Source organism: Garra rufa, chromosome 13, assembly GCF_049309525.1.
Source record: "Garra rufa chromosome 13, GarRuf1.0, whole genome shotgun sequence".
NCBI lineage: Eukaryota > Metazoa > Chordata > Actinopteri > Cypriniformes > Cyprinidae > Garra > Garra rufa.
Genome location: NC_133373.1, coordinates 38,127,346 through 38,154,794, shown reverse-complemented (window position 1 = coordinate 38,154,794; position 27,449 = coordinate 38,127,346). Strand labels below are relative to the sequence as shown.

Genomic DNA, 27,449 nt, shown 5'->3' with positions numbered 1-27,449 from the left:
ATGAACAGACCCAAACGACACCTGTGCTTGTAGATTTCCTTCAAACTGGCCAACCCGTCACTCAAAAGTTAAACATTTTTTATATTTTTAGCAGATTTCACAGAAGAAGTCTACAGCTTGCATCTGAGCCTGATTAAGTCATGAATCATCTCAGGAGGATCTGCTGATTTACTCACGGTGAGCGCGACGGAGCCCAACAGCAGCACCACAGAATAAACCAGTCCCCGACTGTTTATCATCACCTGTACGGAGAAAGGAAACAGCCTCATCAGCTCCCACAATGCCCCTGTGCCATTAAACCATCACGATAAACAGACACCTGATGTTTCAGACTAGAGCTCAAAAGAAGCTCCTGGTTTGGCAGGAGCACAGAGGATCACACTTGATCTCTGTTCACACAGAACAAGTGGCTGGATGTGCTTACAACTGATCCATAATCGACTGCCATGGTCTGCAGCGCCCAGGGAACACCGAGCCCCACCAGAATGTCAAAGACGTTACTGCCGATGGTGTTGGACACAGCCATGTCTCCCAGACCTGCAGAGACCAGACACGCTTTCAGACTAAACAAGCAATGCCGACTCATCATGCACATTCAGACCTCACATTTATCCTAAAACAATGAAAAATTAAGTATGTGTGATGAGGCTTGTCATGTAAATTATAAATGAGAAAAAGTAGCCACAAAAAGTATATTTTATCAAACTAAAATAAAAAAGTATATATTTATACTAAAATAATTAAAATTAATGAATAAAACTTAAAATATAACAACAACAACAACAATAAATATTTTTTAATCAAATAAATACAATAAAAAACTATTTATATTAAAATAATTATTAAAAATAATAAGTGCAATTAATATTATTTTTATTATTAATATTGTTGTTGTTGTATTAATTTATAAAATAACAAAATATTTAGTCAAAAAATATATAATAAATATAACAAAAATAAATTAAATCAAATCAAATAATAAAATAAAATATATCTGAGAATTCTGCTAGAAAACCCTTATAAAACAATATTTAGTCAAATAAAAATAAACAATAATAATAATAAACTTTTTTGTTGTTTTAATTTATAAAATAACAAATATTTAGTCAAATAAAAAATATAATAACATCAACATCATCAACAACAAAAATAAAATAAAATAAAATTGAGCATTCTGCTAGAAAACCCTGGCTCAAAAGCAATATTTAGTCAAATAAAAATAAATAAATAAATAAATAAATATTATTATTATTATTATTAAATCAGTTGTTGTTGATTTATAAAATAAAATATTTAGTCAAATAAAAATATACTAATATTAACAATGACAACAATAAAAATAACAATAAAAGTATATCTGAGCATTCTGCTAGAAAACCCTGGCTCAAAGGCAATATTTAGTAAAATAAAAAATAAATAAATATTATTATTTTTATTACATTTGTTGTTGTTGTTGTTTTAATTTATAAAATAACAAAATATTTAGTAAAATAACAATATAATAATAATCATCATCATCATCATCATTATTTTTGTTTTAATTGATAAAATAACAATGTTTAGTCAAATAAAAATATATTAATAATAACAACAACAACAAAAATTAAATTAAATAATAAAAATTAAATTAAATTAAATTAAATCTGAGCATTCTGCTAGAACAACTCTGGCTCAAAAACAAGATTTAGTGAAATAAAAATAAATATTATTATTATTATTATTATTATTATTATTATTATTATTATTATTACAAATAAAATGCAGCTCTATATTAATATTGCTAAAAATTAAAATGAAAAAAAATTCTATAGCTGGAAAAGTCAAAAGAGAACCATTACAAACTCTATACTCTACTATACTCTGTACAACGCTGTCTGCTTATCTTGTATTCTACATAGGGCAGACAGCATTGATATGCAGTTCATGTCTGAGGTAAAGTGACTGATGGTGACACAGGAACAGGAAATCACATTATCTGTGCTGTAGAGCTTTGATCAGATACGTGAGGGTAAAACAGTCTGCATTTCATGTTAAATTCATCCCGCCGCAGTTTTATTGATCAGAGCGGCGCGATCAATCTACCTTGACGAGCCACGATCAAGCTGGCGATACAGTCCGGGACGCTCGTGCCCGCGGCCAAAAACGTGATGCCCATGATGACATCGGGAATGCCGAGCGTGTATCCGATGATCGTCACCTACAAGACAGAGTAAAGCTTTAATAAAAACCAGACAGACAAACCGGAGAGAGAGACTGACAGACGAGTCGCACGTACCATCCACACCATAAAGTAGGAAAAGACGGCGATCCAGACGGTGGAGAGGATGAAGGAGAGCATGAAGTAATTCTCCCAGCGAGCCTTGGCACAGTTTGGAATGGTGAAGAACAGGATCAACAACAACGGCCAAGAGATCAGCCATTTCGTTTTATTCACACAGCCATCTGAAACACACAACAGGCAGTTTTAAGGGGAGACACTGCAGGCAAAAATGCAGTTTTTTCATGCACCTGTCAAATCTGAGATTTTGGGCTTTTTGGTGTTTTTTCAGACTAGTGGAAAGAAAACAACCAAACTTTTATAGCACTTTTATCTATTTGTGTCAATAGATTTTATGCATATTTTTAAAGGCCGTTTCCTCAAAATGAGTTTTTTCTCCTACCCTGAGCCATAAATCTCCATTTCAGTAGCACTTACACACACCAAACTTTACATTTGTATTCCTGACTATAGCCTGAAGGTTTTTACAGAGGGATTTGTTCATATATAATTTGCTTGATTTTAAAAAGCAATCAGTTTTCAATTAGCAAAGGTTTAGTTTTTCGTTTTGGAAATGTTTGATCGTAGGCCTGAGAATTACCAAATTATACACAAATAATGGCTTCTTTCACTGAAAAACTGAGGGGCATAAACTGAGGCCTACAACCAATCAGTTCCAAAAAGAAATATAAAACCTGTGCAGTCATTTTTTAAACCGGGAACACCACATTAGGTAAAGGATTTTCAGCACAAAGGTTAAAAAGCTCATATTTGCTCTTTAAAATGCTCTTTCTGGATTGCTTTTTCATTTTTATCATGTCTGTTTCTTTTCTGAATGTATGTTGCGATTTTGGCACCAATCATTTTGGTTTTCAATCAGTTTTTGAGTGATAATTGCCAAAATGTACATTTCTCATTATTCTATATTATTACCAAATATAGATTTTTTTTTCTATATTTCTATATATATTCTTTTTTTCTTTCAATTTGCCCAGTCTAATTTTTTACATGAAAATTAACAAAATTATGCACAAATAACGCATAAACTGAAATCAATGAGGCACAACCAATCGGTTCCAAAAAGAAATGTTTCGGTATGTACACTTTTAAATAAAAAAAAAAGGTGCTTCACGATGCCATAGAAGAACCTTTTTTGTTTAAATGCTTCCATAAAGAACCTTTAACATCTGACGAACGTTTTTGTTTCACAAAAGGTTCTTCGTGTATGAAAAGGTAAGAAATGGTTCTGAATGGTTGTTTGTGAAACCAAAAATGGATCTTCTATGGCATAGCTGTGAAGAACCTTTTAAAGTACCTTTATTTTTAAGAGTGTATGTGGTGATTTTGGCACAAATATTGTCTGACTAAAAAAGTTACAGTAACTCTTTGATTTACCTGGTAATCTGAACGGTGAGGTGAGTTCACTCTCTTTGTCCTCAGTGGTTTTGTCTTCTGGCACATTTCCATTCTCGATGTCTGGTTTGCCGTCCACCACGACCGTCTCCACACCGTTAGCCGACTGGACCAACCTTTGACGCTAGACACAATGAAACATCCTTTCTAGAAATTCACCAGTAAAAGTCTGGCTGATATTGATAAGCTGAGGATAAATGGTTGATACTACAATTTTTGCACGATTTTGTGTAATTAAAATAAGGTAAAGTATGTTTGTTTTTTGACTAAAATTATATTCAGCAGTATTATTAAATTATTTGTTAATTTGAATTTGAACTATCATTCAAAAGTCTAGGGTCAGCAAGATTTAACTAATTCATATTTTTATTCAGCAAAGACACATCTGAACAAAAGTGACAGTTTATAAAATACATTTAATGTTGATTATTAATTATCATAACATTGATAATCAGAAAAGCTGCAAATCAGCATATCAGAATGCTTTCTGAAGGATCATGTAACACTGAAGACTGATGATGAAAATTCAGCTTTGCATCACAGGAATAAATTACATTTTAAAATATATTCAAACACAAAACAGCTCTTTTGAACTGCAATAATATTTCACAATTTTACTGTTTTATTGTATTTTTTTTATCAAATAAATAGAGCCTTTGTGAGCAGAAGAGACTTCTTTTAAAGACATAAATACTGACCCCAACTTATAATAATAATTCATAAAAAAAGTAATAATAATAATTAATAAAATTAATTATTTATTTTGGGAGGAGGGGGATTTCACACTTTCATATCTTGAAATTAACATTCACATCTTTATACAGCTGCAAATATAGACTGCATGCATAATCTTTTAATAAATATTTTTTGGAAAAGAAATTCAGATGTCTGCCGTACCTCTGTTATAATGAGACGGCTGGCCATGCGCAGACGAGTCTTGGGTCCGAAGTGGTTTGTGACCATAACACGTAGACCGGCTTCAGGGAAACGGTAATTTGGAGGACTGGCGTTGATGATTTCATCAACCATTACCACCGAACCTCGACTGTAAATCTTAGTTGGCTTGACTTAAGAAAAACAAAAACAAAAATATCCATAAAATACATGCAAAACACACAGAATACAAATCTTTCTTGATATTTTAATTGAATGTTTTAGCACTTATAAGAGACATTTAACCCTCCATCTCAAATTATTAACTGCGTTTTCAGAGAAGCATCAGAAAAAAGAGTGTGCAGTAAATGCAGAAAGGTTTAGTAAGACTAAACAGGCAGGCTGGGTTAAACGTGAAGATATCGAGGCCGGAAACAGGCAGATGGGAAAGAGGAAAGAGACAAACTGGTGGAAAGACAGCAAGGAAGAAAGAGACAGAAGTGATGGATGAGGCAGTGACGTTACCTCTCAATCACAGACGCACGGAAGCAGGAAGAAGCAAAAATGCTGAGATCTCAAGAGCTGGAAAACAAGGTTTCTCATATACTGGATCTGCATTAATACAGAACCAAGAGGATGTTTCTCTCACAAAGACAAACTATAATTGGATAAAAGTCCAGTCGTGCTGTTCAGAGCATGTGCAATAAATAAGAATGTCTAAGATCATGATCCAAGAAATCTATACAAATAAATCTAGTTTAAAACAAACACACCAAACTCTTGCCATCTTTGTATTCATGTTACTTTGATAACATATTTAATAACTTGTGAAAAAAGGTCAAATTAAAAATTATATTTTTAAGAAATCTGCCTGGCAAAAGTGCTTATGAAAAGAGTTTACAGACCATGATTATGCCAAATAAAAATATATATGTTTCTGTTTAATAAGGCTTTCATTTCTTTATCACAAGCTTCTTCATTATAATGTATAGACAAAAAGATTCTATAATGTAGCATTTTATGTGTATATATTCAACAATTCAGTAACTAAAGATTATAAAAAGTAATAACGTAAAGTTTATGCTAAGATATTTCACCAAAATATAAAAATAATTTAAGCTTTTTCAAATTTATTGCTTTATTGTGAGCTTCTTAATTATATAATAATATATAATGTATGTAATATATTAAAAATAATAATGTTTCAATAATTCAGTAACTGAAAAGATTATTTAAATCATAGAATAACCATTTAATGAAAAGATTATGCCAAAAAAATCTGCTTTTATTAAAACATTTTTTATTAATTATGAGCTTTTGAATTCTATATTTTAGTATAAATAAAATACGTATTTTTAAAAATAAAAATAAGTAATATATTTTTTAAAAAGTAACTGAAAACACCATTCAAGTCAAAGCATGTATGAATTACATTTCTCACATTAATATAATAAAGACACGCTGGAAAGATCATAATTTTTATTTTCAGATTTTTTATAGATGTTTAAAGCATAACTGACTGTACTTAAAACTTGCAAAACTCTTGAATGTATTTTAAACATATTACATTTTAAGTTACATTTAAGTCAAGTCGCTCTTCTTGTATCCCATTTTTTACTGTGGGTGTTCAAAAACTGAGGACAGGTGACCTCATAATTGTACTGAGGATGACATGGGTATGGAATTATGGAAGTATGACTTGTATTAAATCTGTATTTTTAAAGCCTGTCTGTTTAGCCTTACCTGGACCCAACAGCGGTACTGACAGATCGTCCCAATTACAGTCTAAACTGTCTTTACCATCCTCCAGTTCACTGCCGGCAGCTGCATTTCCATTGGCAACGTTCTTGTCGCTCCGTCTTGTGAAAAACTTCTGCATGGTTGCATTAAACCTAATTCAAAGACAGAGCCAAAACAAAAGAATCCATTACTCCAGTCTTCAGTGTCACATGATCCTTCAGAAATCATTCTAACATGCTAATTTGCTGCTCAAGAAACATTTCTAATCATTATCAATGTTGATTTTTTTTGTATTAACTCACTTCATGATGAGGATATATACAGCATACATGAGCACCAGTATCAGACTCTCCCACCTGAAACACACAAGCGAGATTCACACAATCAAAACTAGATGTCAGATGAAGGTTTTCAAAAATCAGACAAGAGAAGAAAATGAAAAGACACTCACCAGACAATTTTTCCATCATAGATGAACTGATGTCAGGTGACGAGAAGACAAACATAAAAATAATCAGTGTAGTTACAGTCTAGTTCCAACTGAATTTCAATGGAGAAAAAGTTTAATTAAAGACAATATTATATACATGCTTTATGCTTTAGAACAGAGATTCCAAAAACGTATTTGTGATGTAAAATATTTAAAATACCCCTGAGATTTTAAGTTATTAATATTAATGCTTCACAGGATGCTGTTGTGACATGCATGCGTTTCATTTGAGACTCACCACAATTAGAGCAACTACTGACAATATGTAGAAGAAAGAATCACGGAAAACTGCCCACCAGGTCAGTAAGACCACCTACAGACATCAACACCGACTACTGTTACATACATAGAGCATAATGCAAAATGTACACTGATGAACTATGATTTACAAAGAAAGCATTAAACAGTAAGAAACAATAAAAACTTCAAAAAATCATTATGTGCATGTATAATTCAGGCTGAGGCCTCTAGTTATGACCTCAGAAATAAAAAAGAAAGGATTTTCAATTGTACTCTGTGTGAATAAATTTTCACATCAAAAAATAAACAAGAAAATGATTGCAAAATGCAGAATATCCAAAAGCAAAATCACACTGGAAATGGAAGGTCAAGATGAGAGTACTGCATTATGGGATACGTTATTCCATGCAGCATAGATTTTCTTAAAATATTTACTCTTAAAAATCTAAATTCTTCAATAAATCTTTGAAGCACTTTCAGAAAAGAACCACACTTTAAAAACCATTTACTCTCTTAAAAATGAAGGTTCCAAAATGCTTTTTTTTTTTAATTCTTTGTTTTTATTTTTTGCTTGGTTCCCCAAAGAACATTCACATTTACATTTATTCATTTAGCAGACGCTTTTATCCAAAGCGACTTACAATTGGGGAACAGTTCTGAACAGTTCTGATTCGAAAGATTCGAAAGAATAATAAACAGATTCTAAATAATCTTTTGTGGACTGGAAAGATTCCATACCAGTGTTGTTTTTGACAACCATCTTAGATTTAGTCTTAGTCTTAGTCTTTTGGACTAAAATGCTTCTTAGTTTTAGTCCAATTTTAGTCACTTCTATATGTGATAGTTTTAGTCCAATTTTAGTCCACGAAAAGTCAAAAAGGTTTTAGTCTAGTTTTAGTCAAAAAAAGGGAAAAAAGTAGTCTTTTAACAAATTAATGTAGGTCAGTAAGTATTTTGCTGTTGGGTAGTGTCACTTATAAGTTCTGAAAATAGCAGATCTATAGTTCAACACAATGTGAGCTTCCGGATTGAATATTTTCACCAATAATTACAATAATGAAGGAATGTTTTAGAACATAAAAGACAAACAAGGATGGAATGCTAAAACGGCTTGCCATACTAGTATAGCAAAGAGTATTTAATGCTAAAACGGCTTGCCATAGCGTCAGATACTTTTTAAGTTTTAATTGGCATGCACAATAAGCGGAAATGTCATGCATTTTAAATGTCTGACGGACCACCCACTAACATTTTCGTCTATTCTCGTCTCGTCAACGAAAACTCACACACGTCTCGTCATGTTTTAGTCATCAACGAGCCATTTTTATCTCGTCACCGTCTCGTTATCGTCATGAAAAAAAGTGGCGTCAACGAAATGATTTCGTCATCGTCATCGTTGACGAAAACAACACTGTTCCATACATGTTTAAGATTCTTTATGGAACCATAAATGCCAATAAATTATTTTCTTTAAGGGTTTTTGAGGTTCTTTGGACTTTAAACTCTTGATGTTGCATTACAGATTCTTCATATCAGTGTTTTGGTGCTGGCTTCCTAAATGCACCATTATATATATGGTTTTCTGAAGATGCTTCAATAAAATATTGCAGACTTTAAACAGGGAAGTCCAAAACTTTTCCACAAACAGGTTCTTTTGGAAAGTTTGTTTCAATTAACTTGTTTAAATGACTGACTCACCAGTTTATTTATGTAACCATGCAATGATGTAAAGTACATGCAATATACTGTAAGAGGTATTTTGGCTTATTCTGAGTCTGTCTGGCACATCCAAAGTGAGTTTTGATTGAATAACTTGTAGATGTGTGCAGCTCACACATCAGTGCCTGAGGCTCTGGATGTTTTAAATAATGTTTATTCTTGCACAGACTGATCGTTTCACTTCATAAGATGCTTTTCGGACTCTTAAAGTAATGGCAGCCATTGACTTGAATGTTATGAATCAACAAGAAGCTCGTTTTTAGCTCAAAATCTTCTTTACTGTTCTAATAAAAAAAAAAAAAAAAAACTACAGTACTTCTGGCCTGAAGGTGAGAAAATTAACAGCAATTTTTTGGGCGAACTGTCCCTTTAAGGCCCTTTAACACACCTGTCCGGCAAAGATCCCACAAACTCCGATGATGCAGAGGATATTAAAAACGGCCGAACCGACTATCGTTCCGACTCCAACATCACCATGAGTGATGAAGACACCTGAAAACAGACACAATGAGCAAAACAGTGCACAAAAAGAGCAGGAACAACAGGAACAATTGTGTTTCTTTACCTATAACAGAAGCAAAGAGTTCGGGCGCTGAGCTCCCTGCTGCCATGAAAGTTGCGCCAGCCACATCCTCGCTCAAATTCAGCTTCTACACAACACAATAACAGCAGACAATTCACATCCAACAATGCCTTTGGCACAAACAGCAGCCAAATCTGGAGCAGTATGTTTTATGAGCTTCTGAAAGCTTCAAAGTGGGTCAGAGAAAGAACAGCGCCGATTCTGCTGCTCTCATTGTACCGCGGTATTACTCAGATCAACTGGGAATTCGCTCATGAATAATCCTACCTCACAGATTTTCTCAAGAGACGTCACGAAGTAGTCGTCGCACACGATTGCCAGAGCCAGGAACATGTAGAGAGCCTGTAAAAAGACCATAGAAGAAAGTAGAAACTTCACCACCTCTTAGACCAAATAATCAAACCAAATCAAATAGCTATGTCATTTTTAGGATCAAAACCATGGGTCATGTTGAATGTTAAAACATTAAATGTTAAACCTCATAACAGCGCTATAATGAAAATGCCTTGATAAGAAACTAACTGAAATAAAATAAGTTGAAGAACTAAAATGACAAACTATACCTGAAATAAATTTCATTTATCTAAAGAACTAATAAAAATTGCATTAAGACAATTCAAAATATTAAATAACACAAAAACAATATAAAATGTATTTATTTATATACTACTGTAGTATTTATAACTTTGGGGAGAAAACACTAAAATAACTCAAATACTATATCACTGATATACTTTTAGTTTTCATTAATATTTTGAGTCACCGTTCATTTTAATATTTTCACTTTTTAAAGTTTTAGTACTTTTTTACTTTTTTTTTAGTTTTTATTTTATTTGTGTCATTCTTTTAGTAGGTTAAATTTTTATTAAATGTAATTTTTTTAGTACGTTAACTTAGGACCACAAAATCAGTCATTATAGTGTAAATTTTTTTAAACTAAAATATATACATAAGTTGAATAAATAAGATATCCATTCATGTATGGTTTGTCAGGATAGGACAATATTTGACCGAGATACAACTATTTTGAAATCTGAAATCTAAGAGCGCGAAAAAAAAAAATATATATTGCGAAAATCGCCTTTAAAGTTGTCCAAATGAAGTTCTTAGCAATGCATTTTACTAATCAAAAATTAGATTTTGGTGTATTTACGGCAGGAAATTTACAAAATATCTTAATAGAACATGATCTTTACATAATTTAATAAAAGAAAAATCGATCATTTTGACCTATACAAAGTATTGTTGGCTATTGCTAAAAAATATATCCATAAGACTGGTTTTGTGGTCCAGGGTCACAAATGAGAATTAAAAAAATATATATATTTCAATTAATGTTTATTTTATTTCAAGCAATGCTTATTTTTAAGGTTTTCGTTTTAGCTTACAATTATAACCCTGCTGTATAACTACCTGAAAAAATAAATTGGAAGAAACTCTATCGCCCCCTACAGTACTGAGGTTTGTTTCGCCTACAAATGCAACAATGCATAAACATTCACAGTACGTTTCTGACCTTACTGTATGTCAACTACTGACCCAATGTGTGTCTATTCACGTCTACTTTCAGGAGAAACACGTGTGAAAAAAACTCAAAAACCCCTGAGAAATGAAAGCTTCCCGAAGCCCGCTGGCCGCGTTCACCTGCCGTTTATCACGGCTGTCAGCTCCAAAACTCTGTCTCTCCTCCACTCAACCGTTTCCTCCTCTGCATGCACAATGTGTCCTTGCTCTCCAGGCCTGACTGATCCAAACCTCTGGATTCACATCTGCATTCACTGCAAAGCCTTTCCTCATCTAGCTTAATGAGCTGCCGACCCAATACAAGCTCCTGTTTATCCACCGTTTGAAACCAAAGCAAATGCATGCAAACACTATGATGACCTTGAGCGATGAAGATGACGAGGGCATCATAACGATGCTCATGACTGTTTACTGAGAAAGGTAATTTGCACCTAAAACAGCCGTAGATTAGTTTTTCCACCCTCATAATTAAATAGGCCATTTTTTATTGCACAATAGACCTTTAGGTGTGTGATGACTTCTAATATGACTAACAAACGGAAAATAGTAGAATAATAGAAACCAATTGCATATCATATTTAAATGAACATAATTTTAAATACAAAGAGTGTTTTGGATTTCTCCAGAAAATCAACACATTTTCATTAGATTTTTAGGCATAACATGTTTTATAAATCATACCCTCTAAAAAAATTATTCAGAAAATAGATAGGAATAAAACTCAAAGTCTGGTGTCTATAAATACTGCTGGAGTAAAGATTTCTGACTCATTTTGAGAATTAATAAAAATATACATTATTAATTGAAATCTACAGATGCAAATAGATAAATTGTTATAAAAGAACACCTAAATGCGTATTAAGGATATTTTTTTTCTACTAGTCTGAAGACACACATGTTATGTGAAATGACCAACGTCTAAAAAAAGGCACAGCAATCAATGTATAAACAGCAAATGTGCCAATAAAACTGAGCTGATTTGTAGGTTTTGCACAAGCATTTTACAGCCTGTTTAATCATAGAAAGCACCGATTCCCTTCATGAGTAATGACTTTACTGTGACAAACAACATAAATTATATAGTTCATTATTCCAGACAGATATTTCCATGATAATTTCCAGCCACAGGGGGCACCAAAGGACAGAAATCCCACACACACACGGCACGTCGGGATTGTTTGTGTGAATGCATAATTCAGACCTGAGCTGTGCGTGATGCAAACATTAGAGCATTAGAGCGGCAGCGTTACATAACCATGGGCAGATTTTAATTGTGCTGCTCATGGCTGATGGAGTTAAATCTCAATTTATTAGCAGTGGATTAACCCACACTGAAAACAGCAAAGAGACGCATGCTATTAAATCACCACGGCCAGCAGGAGTGAATGAGCATCATTACTGTGACCATTTTCACTTCTGTATACTTTATGCAAAAATGACATTCCCACAAACTTGCCATGATGCAATTTTCTAAATGTATTTTGCTAATCTGAGGAAAGAGATAAATGGACTTTCTTACCGCTATAATATGCAGCAGCACAGCACCGCTCTTCCGCTCAGCATTGGTGAACATATCATCTGGAAATTCATGGATGGCTGTAAAAAACACAAACACACAGTTACAGTCATGCAATTTTTCTTAAGCAACTTTTTTTCCTTTAGAAATATCTATGAATTCTTAAATCAAGATACATTTACTTGAGAAGCAAAATGACTTAAAGGGTCAGTTCACCAAAAAATGAAAATTAGCCCATTATTCACTCACCCTATCCAGGCATTCTAGGTATGACTTATTTCTTTCAGACGAATCCAATCTGAGTTATATTAAATGAGTTCACTTCCAGAACAAAAATCTACAAATAATGTACTCAACCCCTTGTCAGCCAAGACATTCATCTCTTTCTTTCTTCAGTCATAAAGAAATTTTCTGAGGAAAACATTTCAGGATTTCTCTCCATATAATGGACTTCTATGGTGCCCACGAGTTTGACCTTCCAAAATGCAGTTCGAATGGAGCTTTAAAGGGTTTAAAGGTCTTATCTCGTAAAACGATCTGCTATTTTCTAAAAATAAAATAAAAATTGACAGTTTATATACTTTTTAACCTCAAATGCTTGTTTTGTCTAGCTCTGAACTCTGTGTATTGCAGTTCAAGACAGTTAGGGTAGATCGAAAAACTCCCATCTCATTTTCTCCTCCAACTTCAAAATCGCCCTACATCGCTGTAGAAGTACTGATCCAGTGTTTACAAAGTGAACATGCAAAGAAGACCAAACAGCCTTTACAAAAAAAAAAAAAGGTAAAACAGCAATGTAGGACGATTTTGAAGTTGGAGAAGAAAATGAGATGGGAGTTTTTCAACATACCCTAACTGTCTTGAACCAGATTACACGAAGAGCTAGACAAAATGAGCATTTGAGGTTAAAAAATATATAAATGTGACATATTTTTTAGAAAATGACTGATCGTTTTACTAGATCAGGTCCTTCTTTCATGGCTGGGATTATTTAGAGCACTTTGAAGCTGCATTGAAACTGCAATTTGGAAGTTCAAACTCATGGGCACTATTGAATTCTATTACATGGAGAGAAATCCTGAAATGTTTTCCTCAAAACCATAATCTCTTTACGACTGAAGAAAGAAAGACATGAACATCTTAGATGACAAGGGGGTAAGCTACCTGTAAATTTTCACTCTGGAAGTGAACTTCTCCTTTAAAAAAGATCCTGGCACGAGCGTTTCTTTTTAACAGTCCAGAACATGTCCAATACAGTGCATCCATCCATAATAAATAGTACTTCACACGTTTTAAATACAGATATTTTTCTTACAAAAATGCATCGATTCGCTACAGGAGGCTTTTATTCACCCCCCAGATCCATGTGGAGCACTATTTATTATGGATGGATGTACTTTATTGGACTTGTTCTGGACTGTTAATAAAAAACACCCGCCCATGCCATCATAATTATTAATATAACTCTGATTGGATTCATCTGAAAGAAATATGAAAGAAATAAGGAAGTAATATACACCTAGGATGCCAAGATGGTTAGTAAATAATGGGCCAATTTTAATTTTGGGGTAAACTAACCCTATAAGATGTCAAGGTTGTTTTTTTTCTAAAAAAAAAAAAAAATTAAAAATTAAGTGTTTTTGCTTAAAACAACAGAAAATATCTGTAAAAATCTTGTTTTGTCTCTGAATTTAAGGGATATTCCACTAAATGCAAATCCTTTATAATCTTGGATCTGTGGATCATTAGGGATGATATTTTAAAGAATGTTATAATCCAAACAGTTGAAGGTAGCCATTGACTTTCATAGTATTTTTCCCCTTACTATTGAAGTCAATGGCTACCGTCAACTGTTTGGTTCACAATATTCTTTAAAATATATTTTTTTGTGTCCAACGAAAGAAACTAACTCATTCAGGTTTAGAACAACCTGAGGATGAATAAACGGTCAGAATTTTTATTTTTGTGTGAACTATCCCTTTAAAGTTGTTTTTCCGACCTCACTGGCAGATTTTTTATTATGTTTTAAGCATAAACTGACTTATTTTAATACATTTTTCAGAAAACAAGACTTCTGACATTATATTGGAAGCTAGAGATTATGGTTTAGGAAGATTTAAATATAGATATTTTTCTTACAGAAACGCATCGATTCACTTCAGACGGCCTTTATTAACCCCCCGGAGCCAAATGGTATAGTCTTATGATGGATGGATGCACTTCATTCACAATCTCAACACCTATTCACTGCCATTATAAGGCTTGGAAAAGCCAGGACATTTTTAAATAAAACTCTGATTGTTTTTATTTGAAAAAAGAAAGTCATATACACCTCAAATTGCTTGAGGATAAGTAAATCATGGGGTAGTTTTCATTTTTGCATGAACTACACTCCTAAAAATAACGGTTCCAAACTGGTGTTTTTCTAGTGATGCCATAGAAGAACCATTTTTGGTTCCCCCAAAAACCTTTCAGTGAACAGTTCTTAAAAAAAAAAAACTATTTTGAAGAACATTTTAAATATATAAAGAACCTTTTTATGCATTTGAAAGGTTCCATAAATGCTCAAGGTTCTTTATGGAACCATCAATGCCAATAAAGAACCTTTATTTTTAAGAGTGTATCTCTTTAACAAATTCTTTGACCTTTATCTTTGAGTGAAAAGGTGACATGCTTTCTGACCGATTACAGTCTGATTCTAAGACCACAATGTCCTTAGAAGCATAAAATACTCCTTGGTGACACACACCGTCCACAAGCTGAGCTGTTTAACATAAAGCCAATCTGAAAACGTTTCCTCATGTTTACTCATACTAGGAGGTCACGTCAAATTTGAGCCCTTCACGTGATATGAACACATGATGGAAACTTAAAACAGCCAAGTTACACATTGCATTAATGGAATCTTCATAACCATCACGATCATCCAAAACAGAAAGCAAGAGTGTTAAGCAGCACATAACAGCTTGAGGAATGAAAAGTGATACGTGAGGAACAAACCAACAACAAATGGCAGATGAAACTACAACAGACTGACGGATAAACCGAGCAAACAGAACAAATCACACAAACTGATCTGCTGCTGATGCCTCAGTGTCAATATAGTGTAACATAAATATTAGATTTTGTATTTTTAATACGATTTTTTTCAGGTCCTTTATAAAAAATAGACAGCTATAAAACATGACTGTATGAGGCAGATGTCTGTTTTTGGGGGAAAAAAGACATATACCAAACTAAAACAATAAGCTAAAATGGATTTTTAAAAAAGGTAATTGCAATTTTTATCTTGTAATTCTGCATTTATATCTCACGCTTCAGACTTTTTTTTTTTTTTTGAATTGTGAGATATAAAATTGTGATATAAACCGATTCTGAGAAAAAAAGTCAAAATTGCAAGATGTTAACTCGTAATTGTGAGGGAAAAAGCTACAAAAAACTGGTAATTGCAAATTCTAAGAAATTAAGGCAAGGCAAGGCAAGTTTATTTATATAGCACATTTCATACACAATGGCAATTCAAAGTGCTGTACATAAAAGGAATTAAAATCATAATAGCATAAAAAATCATAAAAAATTTAAAATAATAATCACAACAATAAAAACAGAAAATTTAAGAACATTTAAGATGATTTAAGAATTGATTTCAAATTAATTAACACAGTAAAAAATGATTACGTAGCACCGAACAGATTGCATTAAGTCAAAATTCTGAGTTCATATCAGAATATTCAAGTCAGAATTGTAAGATAAAAACTCACAATCACCTTTTTTATTTATAACATGGTGGAAATGGGCAAAACAGATTATTAGGCTAAAAACAAGAAAAATGATTCAAGATATATTCTCTGAAAAGTCCCAATTTCTTTATTTTTACTAGAAAACAACAGAAAAACATGCCGTGAACTTGGTGCTTTAACAGAATGTGTGTTGTACTATAGTATCAGCATCCATTTCATCCAAAATCAGTTTCATAAAGAGAATTTCACATGCTTCACAGTTCAAAACAACGTATCTGGTCCACGTCTTTTATCTAATGAACCCCAGAAGTGGAGGAATTAATAAGTTATTCAAGTTGCTGATGCATAAACAGAGGAGAGATTTCTAGCTCACAGCTAGAAGGACTGGAGACGGGTAAATACCACTGAATATGACTAAACTCAGAGTCGAGAGAGAAAAATGGGCTGGAAAGTTTGGCATTCAGGATGTTTAGAGCATTTGGAAATGTCACTTTTGACGGCATGTCTGCATGAGTAGTCCATCTGCTGCGTGTTCACTTGACATCCTTTGTTCTCAGATGTCTTCCACACAGATCATCGATATCTGAAAAACATCTGAACTTACAGAAACGAGTCGCTCGGCCTGAGCTGTCAGCACAAAACTGAGAGACACACAATCTGTGTGAATGTTTGTGTTAGTACTGGTGGACTGCTTACTGCACAGCATATACTGTACTGCCTGCTATTATTAAAAATAGCATGTGAAACAATAAAACAACCTCACTATGTTGCATGTGTAATTCAAAAGACACATTCCAGCTATCATTCACACACTTACCATTTTTAGTAGCAAATGTACAAACACAGTTTTTGACTCAGATTGCTGTCTTTAATGTTTATAGTTTAAGTTGTACAGTGGTTATTGCATTGCATTGCTATCAGAAACACTTATTCCCTGCTGAACATTTAAATCCACATTTACATGCACATTTATGCATTTTGGCTATTTGTTTATTGCTATTTGCATAGCATTCAAAGTATTTTTTAATCAGGTAATGCATTCCCTCTGAATCAAGCTCATGAACTTGATTTGTTAATGTCGTATTTTATGAGCTACAGGAATTACAACACTTAGATGTGCAGTTTAGAAAGAAATAAAATGAAATAAAATAAAATAAAATAAAATAAAATAAAATATATTTACCATTAAAACTAAATCTACACAAAGCATAATGCATTAGAAAAATAATAATAAAATGTATTAATAATTGATTCAATTAAATAAATATAATATAATATACAAAATAAATAACCAAGCAAATAAATAAAAATGAATAAATAAATAATATAAAAAATAAAATAAAATAAAAAACTGATCTGCTTCTGTGTCAATATCTTATAAAATAATAGTATATTTTGTATTTTCAATATTTTAATTTATTTCATAAAAAGGATAGCTCTGAATGAACTGAATGAGCCCAAAGTTAGTTTGAAGCCACTGTAATAAAAAAAATATGAAATATATAACATAAAACTAAAGCTACCAGAAGTATAATGCATTAGAAAAAAAATTAAAATGTATTAATAATTGATTTCTTAAAAAATTCAATTAAATAAATATAATAATACAAAAATAATAACAATATAAATAACCAAACAAATAAATAAAAATGAATATATATATATATATATATATATATAATAAAAACCTGATCTGCTTCTGTCAATATCTTATAAAATAATAGTTTATTTTGTATTTTTAATATTTCATTTTATTTCATAAAAAGGATAGCTCTAAAAACCTAACTGAATGAGCCAGAAGTTAGTTTGAAGCCACTGTAATAAAAAATCTGATATATATAACTAAAGTAGTATATAACTAAACTATAAAACTAAAGCTACAAGAAGTATAATGCATTAGAAAAAAATTATAAAATGTATTAATAATTGATTTCTTTTCAATTTCACAAATATAATAATACTAAAATAACAGCAATATAAATAACCAAACAAATAAATAAAAGTGAATAAATAAATAAAAACACATTTAAATATACATTTAATATATATATATATATATATATATATATATATATATATATTTTTTTTAAATAGAAAAAAATGTATGTATGTATGTGTATATATATATATATATATATATATACATACATATATATATATACACATCAATCACAGCTGATGTTGCTTCAAGGTCAAGTTGAGTCCCTTGCATTGTGGAATACAGTATTTTTCACAGTTTGCTCTGATTGTGTTCTGCACATTCTATCAAATACTGTATGTCACTCAGATATCCCATGCATACAGTACATTCACACACAGTGCGCACCATACATACTGCAAAAAGTACCATGATAGCATGCTATTCCAACTATAGCTGACTAGGGCTCTCAGATAATCCCTGTGCAGCAGGACGTCATTATAAATGCCAGAACATGCAAAAGCAGCCCGTCCCTCACCATGAGTCAACACCGTCTCTCCTCAGCCGCCTCTAAGAATAGCAGCATATAGATTAAACTCCTGGACAGGTGAAGGTGACTTTTATGCTCCATTTCAGGCAATGGATTCATTAAGAAGCCGCTCATCATGTGTGCTCTTAGTTTTGCAGGGAACACATCAATATGTCTCGTCTGAAAACATAAGCAAGGACGGCGAAGAGATACAATGATTAGAAGTTCATCTTAAAAGATCAATAAATCATCTGTCTGTCTATTTTCACACTGACGACTTACATGCACCTTTATAATGTGATTAAAGCAGTGCTGTTAAACTGGAACTTGTGTAAACTGAATACTGTGATTATGTTAATGTGATTAAGCTTGTAATTAGAGTGACGATAATCACAGTGAAATCCGGACAGATGAAAACATAACCGAACAGAAACAGCACAGCTTTATACGATGTGGCATTGTCTTTTATAGGTGCATTTCCAATAAAACAAAGGACATCAAGTGCTCTATAAAAAAGTGGCAGTAAACAATAACATTTCTTAGAAGTAGCATGTAAATGGGATTGAAGAGATGTTCAAAATAGCATACAAAGTATTCTTACTCTTTCTGCAATATATAGTGCATATAAACTACAAGACAAAAGTTTGGAATACTTAAGATTTTGAATATTTTTGAAATATGTCTCTTCATTTGATCAAAAATACAGGAAAAACAGCAATATTGTGAAATATTATTACAATTTAAAATAGACATTTTCTATTTTAATATGTTGTATAATGTAATTTATTCATCATTACTTCAGTCTTCAGTGTGACATGATCCATCAGAAATCATTCTAATATGATGATTTGGTCCTCAAGAAACACTGATGATCATTATCAATGTTGAAAGCAGTTGGCCTGCTTCATATTTTTGTGGAAACCATGATCAATTTTATTTTTCAGGATTTTTTGATGAATAGAAACAGCATTTATTTAAAATATAAATATTTTTGTAACATTATAAATGTCTTTACTTTCACTTTTGATGTATTTAATTTGTCTGTTAGAGGTTATTGCATTATTTTTGATGATTAGAAACAGCATGTTTTAAAATATAAATATTTCTGTAACATTATAAATATTTTTACTATCAATTTTGATGCATTTAATTCGTCCTTGCTGGAAAAAAGTATTAATTTATTTATATATTTACGGTATATTTTGTATATTTTTTATATGACATAACATTTACATTTTCGCAATGACATACACTCATACTACACTATTTTTCTGTATACAATATGTACTATTAGTGAACATTGTGCATGAGCAAAAATTATATATTTTATTCAGCGAGTCCAGTTAACTGTGAAATAAACATAGTATTATCTAATTTAATGTTAAAACACTTTTAGTATATGATCAAAGAGTTATGACGGCATTAAGAAAAAAATATGATTACGAGAATAAAGTCATAATATTTTGAGAATAAAGTCAAGATTATGATAATAAGTCATAACACTTATATACTAAAACTAAATTACTAATATTTCAAGAATAATATCAAAATGACCAGAACAAAGTATAAATATGAGATAAAATATGAGAATAAAGTCCAATAAAAAAGACAAGATTAAAATGATAATATTTTGAGAATAAAGTTAATGTTTTAAAAGAAGAAAAATCAGTATTGCAAGAAATAGTTTCTATGTGAGAAATGGATGTGAACGATTTAGTTACATCTAATTTATGATTTAATCTTTAATCTTCCGATGTGACTTTATTCTCATAATTTTGACTTTATTTCTAAAATATGTTACTTTAATTTGAAAATATTATGATTTTATTTACATAATTTTTAAATGAAAAAAAAATATGTGGCACTAAAACACTGTCATACAGTAATTAAAGAAAAATATGTTAAAATAATATCAAAGTAAACAAATTGCATTGTGGGATACAGTAGCATGGAATGCAGATATTATGTACAGCATATAAACAAAAACAGTAAACACTGCTTATATGCAATTTTCAGTAATCAGTGAAGCAGATATTTTGTGTAGAATAGTTGCAGTATGTGAACTGAACTGGAACAGAACTGATCTAGTTTTCTGGATTATAAACACAGAACATGTTTGTGCTTCATGAGAATGTCAGTCATGTGTGTGAGTGAACACGTCATGTTCTCCGGAGACACACACTCATCTGTGTTTATCATGAGTTATATCACAATAGGTCAGTGTGGAGACTCTCTGCTCCATTGTGTCATGGTTAACGTTCCTCCCTCGTTCACGGACGTCTGGCTGTAGTGTTTTGGCTCATCGCATTTCTCCAGCTACGGATCATCGCAGGTAATTAGCTAAGCATGAATGTCCCGTCTGAGTATGCCAGGAAGATCACTTCAGATTCCAGTAATGTGAAGCTAAGAGTTCTACATTGTAATACATGGTGTGCTGAACGAAGGCCAAATATGTCAAGATTATCAGTGAGGAAGAGGAACATGCACTTTAACAAATCATTAGATATGAACAGATGGGTGATCAATAGCATGACCTTGGAGGTTTCCTCCAATGATTAGCGGTTAGGGACATTTCAGTGTTAAACCTTGCTGTGTAACTCATCAATGGGTTGTAATTCAAAGTCATAAGTCTGATTCCTATAGCAGCCTGCTTTCCTCACAGAATAAGAAATAAAAAGGTAATTGCAACATTTTATCTCACAATTCCAAGTTTACATTTGGCAATTCAAACATTCTCGCAATTCAAAAATATATCTCATGATTCTCTGTTTATATATCGCAAGTACAAGATTTAATTTCACAATTTTGATGTTATATCGCAAATTCTGCATTTGTATATCGCAGTTCTGAGTTTTTGCATTGCAATTCTGTTTATACACTCTTAAAAATAAAGGTGCTTCACAATGCCATAGAAGAGCCTTTTCTGTTTAAATATTTCCATAAAGAACCTTTAACATCTGAAGAACCTTTCTGTTTCACAAAAGGTATCTAAAATTTTGCATTATGTTGCAATTCTGAGTTTATATCTCATAATTCTGTTTTTTTTTTATGCCATTTTGCATTTTTATACGCAATTCTGCACAATTCTAAATTTCACATGTCTTATTCTGAATTTATATACCTCAATTCTAAGATTTTATTTTGGAATTCTATGTTTATATACCGCAAATTCTGTGTTATGCCACAATTCTGTGTTTATACATTGCAATTCTGCATTTATATGTCACAATTCTGTTTATTTCTTGCAATTCTGTGTTTATATATCGCAAGTATAAGATTTTATTTATAACTGTCACTTTATTACACTTATAAGCTCCTTTTTGCACCTTATTCTTTTTGCATTTGCACTACTCTGTCTGGTTTGCACTGTTTGCACTGTGCCATGTGCCCTTACTTGTATATTGTTTTTGTTTTTTATATATTATATGTATAATTGTATTTATTTGTATTTTTAAATTCCTACCTTTTGTATTTAATGTTACGTGTATGCACCTAGGGTCTGAGAGTAACGCAATTTCAACTCTCTGTATGTCCGGTACATATAGCAGAATTGACAATAAAGTTGACTTTGACTTTGACTTTATTTTGTAATTTTGACGTTATATCACAAATTCTGCATTTTTTATGTTGCAATTCTGAGTTTATATGTTACAGTTTATATCTTGCAATTCTGTGTTGAAATATCACATTTCTGTATTTATATATCGCAATTCTAGGTTTTAATTTTTATTTTGCTATTTTGTTGCAATTCTGAGTTTATATCTTGCAATTTTGTTTATTTCTTGCAGTTCTTTGTCTATATATCACAATATCTGCATGATTTCTTGCAATTCTGAGTTTATTCTCGCAATTCTGAATTTATATGTCTTATTCTGAGTTTGCATTCTGCAATACTAAGTTTTTATTTTGGAATTCTAAGTTATTATATCACAAATTCTGCGTTATGTCAGAATTTTAAGTTTATATCTTACAATTCTGTTTATTTGTTGCCATTCAGCAAGTTTTTATTTTGGCATTCTTAAGTTTATGTATCGCAAATTTTGCTTTATGTTGCAATTTTATATCTTGCCATTCAGCATTTATATATCTATATCTATATATACATATATATGATTTTACATGTCTTATTCTGAGTTTATATACCTCAATTCTAAGTTTTTATTTTAGAATTGTACGTTTATATACAGCAAATGTCACAATTCTGTGTTTACACATTGCAATTCTGCATTTATGTCACAATTCTGAGTTTATGTCTCACAATTCTGTTTATTTTTGCCATTCGGCATTTATATGTCACAATTCTGCATTATTTATGACAATTCGAGTTTATTTCTCACAATTCTGCATTTAATTTGCATTCTATGTTTACATACAACAATTTTAACTTTTTTATTTTGCAATTCTGAGATTATGTATTGCAGATTTTGCTTTATGTCACAATTCTTGAGTTTATATGGCGCAATTCTTTTATATTTTGCCATTCTGCACATATATATTCTAATTCTGCATTATTTCTCACAATTCTGCATTTATTTTGCATTCTGTATTTATAAATCAAAATTGTACAGTTTTTATTTTGCAATTCTGAGATCATGCATTGCAAGTTTTGCTTTATTTTACAATTATTGAGTTTATACCTCACAATTCTGAGTCTGTCTCCCACAATTTTGCATATATATTGCGATTCTAAAGTTTTCATTTGGCAATTCTGAGATAATGTATGGCAAATTCTGCTTTCTGTCACAATTCTGTTTATATCTTGCCATTTTGCATTTATATATCACAATTCTGCATTATTTCTCACAATTCTTAGTTTGTCTCTCGCAATTCTGCATTTATTTTGCATATTGTGTTTTTATATATTGCAATTTGGCATTTATAATGACGTCCTGCTGCACAGGGATTATCTGAGAGGCCTTGTGGAATTCAGCTATAGTTGGAATAGCATGCTATCATGGTACTTTTTGCAGTATGTATGGTGCGCACTGTGTGTGAATGTACTGTATGCATGGGATATCAAACTGTGAAAAATACTGTATTCCACAATGCAAGGGACTCAACTTGACCTTGAAACAACATCAGCTGAGAATCAGATTGATGTGTGTGTGTGTGTGTATATATATATATATATATGGCATAATTCTAAGTTTATACATTGCAATTCTGCATTATTTCTCTGTCTCTCAAAATTCTGCATTTATGTTGCATTTAAATATCGTAATTCAAGTTTTTTATTTTATGATTCTGAGCTTATATAACCTCTGACTTTTTTTTCCTCTGAATTATGCATTTATAGTTAACATTTTTATTTTTATTTTACAGAATAAGAAATAAAGGTAACTTTGCCATTTTTTCTCACAATACAAGACAATTGTCCGACACACTGTAATACACAAAACTGAATGAACTGAATGAAAGCAAAGTTAGTTAACAGAAATAAATGATCAATTACATTTTTATTTATTTTTTTTTATCCCGTAGGAAACTAGCCTCCATAGATTGCTTGGATGATCAACATCAAACATCTTTTCAAAAGCGGTTAATTTGAATCATCATTCATGACAGGCGAGTTACACACTGAAGTTTAACCACTGAAGTTGAGTTGGCTGAACATTGCTTATCGTCATGTTACAATATAATGCAATTAACCACTAATCCTGTAATCTTTCAAATGTATTTGCGTGTTGCGTAAGAGAGATCAGCAGATCATGGGACATCTGTTACAGACGCACATGTAGACAGACACAAGCTCTTTACAAAATCAAAAGGCTTACGGGGACAACAGAACTACATCTGGCCAGATATAATAGACTGATTTCACAGTGCTGGATGCTTAACAAATGCACTTACAAAACAACTGGAGCACAACAAGAACACATTTTTTTTTAACTACGTGAGGACTGTATACCCATGCTAAAAAAATATATGCATATAAAAATGTATTATTATATATTCATAATTATGATCTATAATTTTAACCTCTTTACAAACTGATGTCCTTTTAGATTACCTAAAAAGAAGCAGCAATTCCCATACCCATAATTCATATGTTTTATTCATGTGTTTTATAAATAACTATGAGGAACAAAGCTCAGGTTTAATACAAAAATGTTGGCAGAGCAGAATGTGATGATACTCTGTGTGTGTGTGTGTGTGTGTGTGTGTGTGTGTGTGTGTGTGTGTGTGTGTGTGTGTGTGTGTCCAGTGAACTTTGAGTGTCATCAGCAGAAGAGGCCAGTGCAGAGAAATCAAACGGTTCAAGTGTGTAATGAACTGAATAATGAAGTAATGGAGCAGATGAGAGAAAAAGAGAAAGACTTGACATAATAAAAGAATGACTCAACTTGATTTACAAATAATCTAGAAATTATTCATCTAATAAGAACTACTGCCAAAAGTCAGAGCGACACAAATCTGAAGCTTAAAAAGTTCTTTTACATTATGCTTAATAATAGGCTCAGAATTTACGATCCTGGGTTAAGCAATGTTTCACACTTGTTATCTTAAAAGGTGCTTAGCACTGCTTTTAATCAGTTATGAAGAGTTATGAAGCTCAGCTCCAGAACTACAGTATGAAACAATGCACTGCTAGAATGTAACCAATCATAAATTAAACAACACGGCCTTGTTAAATATTCATGAGCTTAGTACAGTCACAGAAACTCACGTTTTTTAGATTCAGTGCCTGAGAGAAAGCGCTAAAGACATTATCATTACAAGAGGATACTTTTGGTATGAAACAAAGGCTCAGCTTTCCAATTTTGTAATTTTGCAGGAAATTCTAACAATAAATACCATTTTGTGGCTCTCTCATGTATTGTGACAGATCGCTGTAGTGCCTCAGTTCAAGTTACACACAAAATGATCATCTCATCCTATTTACTACTAGTTATAGCACCAAATAAACAAAAATAACATTACAATGTTTGTTACTTCAACCACAAAAAGTCGTAATTTTTCAAGCTCCAGTCCACTGACGTTAATCTACTCCTGTCTGGTTTGTTTGTCAGACAAAATGGCAAATTCTTAATTGTGAATGGTCAGATCACCTGTCAATCAAACTCTTGGCAAATGGTGAATTGTGTGAAAAGCAGGTTTGCTTGCTGGACTTGTCCAGTTATCAGAGTTATTAACATTGTCAATATGCAAATATGGATCAGGGAAACTAACACACACACACACACACACACACACATGTTGGTTTACATGTTTTATGGGGACATTCCATAGGCGTAATGGTTTTTATACTGTACAAACCGTACTTTCTATTGCCCTACACCTACCCTACACCAAAACCTAGCCCTCACAGAAATGAGAAATGTCCCCACAAGGTCAAAATCTACTGGTATTCCTATCCTTGTGGGGACATTTGGACACCACTTCTCCAGATAAGGACGAAAGTAACAAATAAACAAGGCTATGAAACTAAGACAAACTATGGCAATGGCAAAATAACTGTGACTATGACAATGAAACAAAACTATGACTATGAAACAAAACCGTGAAAATAACAAAACAAGGCAAGGAAATCCGAAAAACGCTTAGTAGAGTCCGCACAGCAAAACAATACTTCGCAATGTCTGTTTGGTAATGGCTGCTCTTTATGGTCACCAAACAGGAAGTAACCAACGAGGCAGCAGAGGGAGCAGCAACAGTCAGAGTGAGTAAGGGCTCCCTCTGCTGGCCTGGTGTTACAGAATCCCATACAGAAATATGTGACCCTGGACCACAAAACCAGTCATAAGGTAAAAGGTTACAAAACTGAGATCAGGAATCAGGAATCTGAGGGTGCAAAAAAAATCAAAATACTGAGAAAATCACCTTTAAAGTTGTCCAAATTAGGTTCTTAACAATGCATTTTACAAATCAAAAATTACATTTTGATATATTTACAGTAGGGATTTTACAAAACAAATTCATGGAACATGATCTTTACTTAATTTCCTAATGATTTTTGGCATAAAAGAAAAATCTAAAATTTTGACCCATGCAATGTATTTTTGACTATTGCTACAAATATACCCCAGCGACTTAAGACTGGTTTTGTGCTACAGGGTCACATATTTGAAATATACAGTAAGTTATTATATACAGTCAAACATTGCTTCTGCACGCTTGAAAGTATAAATTAATATAAATAAAATATAAATAAGCATAGATTAGAGATATTTTTAACATATAACACTGTCAGCACACTAAAAGCCTCTTTCAAGAAGTTTCGTCTCTAAATTAATCCCCAAATTTATCAGCTAAACTCACTAATGGACTCTTCCAGACCCGACCCTAGTAGAAATAAGACATAAATGCTCATAATCTGTGCGCAGACTGAAATGACCGTGGCAGGACGTCTGATCGGTGGGGGTTAAAGGACACGCGGCTGGTGGACGCTGAGCTCAGAGTGATGACTGGAGATTTTGTGACGCTGACTCACGGCGTCTCGCATCAACACTCAAAACAGAAACACAGCCTGCCTCTGTCCCACTTCAGCACTGCCAAACGTCCTGGATCTGAACACAACTAACCTGCACTAATAACAATCCTCAATGTCACGACAAACATTCTGCTTTCCTGAGCCAAAACAGGGTTTTCTTTATCTGCGATACCAACTTTTATAGCCAAAAAGCAGCTTGTTAAATGTGCCGAGTATTCTAAGCGTACACTTACATAACCCAGAGCGAACATCCCCCACAGAGAAATTACAGCATTTCATAACACCAAATATACACAGACTTTATGCATACAGGACAAATGAAGACTTATTACGCGGTTCATATGTTGTATCACTTCACACACACTTTCTTCTTACGTAATAAACTTTCATCATATTTCATTTTCCCCTTTTAAAATGTTGCATCAGTACCAATCATGACAAACCTAATGTATATATGTAATTTAAAATATGTAATA

General features: G+C 32.3%; 1 protein-coding gene across 1 annotated transcript in view; it reads right to left on the bottom strand.

The window, feature by feature from the left end:
- The window catches only part of slc24a4b (solute carrier family 24 member 4b), a 41,328-nt gene that overhangs the window by 2,304 nt on the left and 11,575 nt on the right, over positions 1-27,449 (bottom strand). The window contains exons 3-16 of the mRNA XM_073816488.1: positions 12,359-12,435; positions 9,583-9,657; positions 9,298-9,382; positions 9,121-9,224; positions 7,012-7,086; positions 6,735-6,760; positions 6,586-6,639; positions 6,287-6,435; positions 4,568-4,737; positions 3,653-3,794; positions 2,276-2,442; positions 2,083-2,197; positions 425-537; positions 177-242 (exon numbers count right to left, since the gene is read on the bottom strand). Coding sequence (XP_073672589.1) covers positions 177-242; positions 425-537; positions 2,083-2,197; positions 2,276-2,442; positions 3,653-3,794; positions 4,568-4,737; positions 6,287-6,435; positions 6,586-6,639; positions 6,735-6,760; positions 7,012-7,086; positions 9,121-9,224; positions 9,298-9,382; positions 9,583-9,657; positions 12,359-12,435 — 1,418 coding nt within the window. The remainder of the gene's footprint in view (positions 1-176; positions 243-424; positions 538-2,082; positions 2,198-2,275; positions 2,443-3,652; positions 3,795-4,567; positions 4,738-6,286; positions 6,436-6,585; positions 6,640-6,734; positions 6,761-7,011; positions 7,087-9,120; positions 9,225-9,297; positions 9,383-9,582; positions 9,658-12,358; positions 12,436-27,449) is intronic.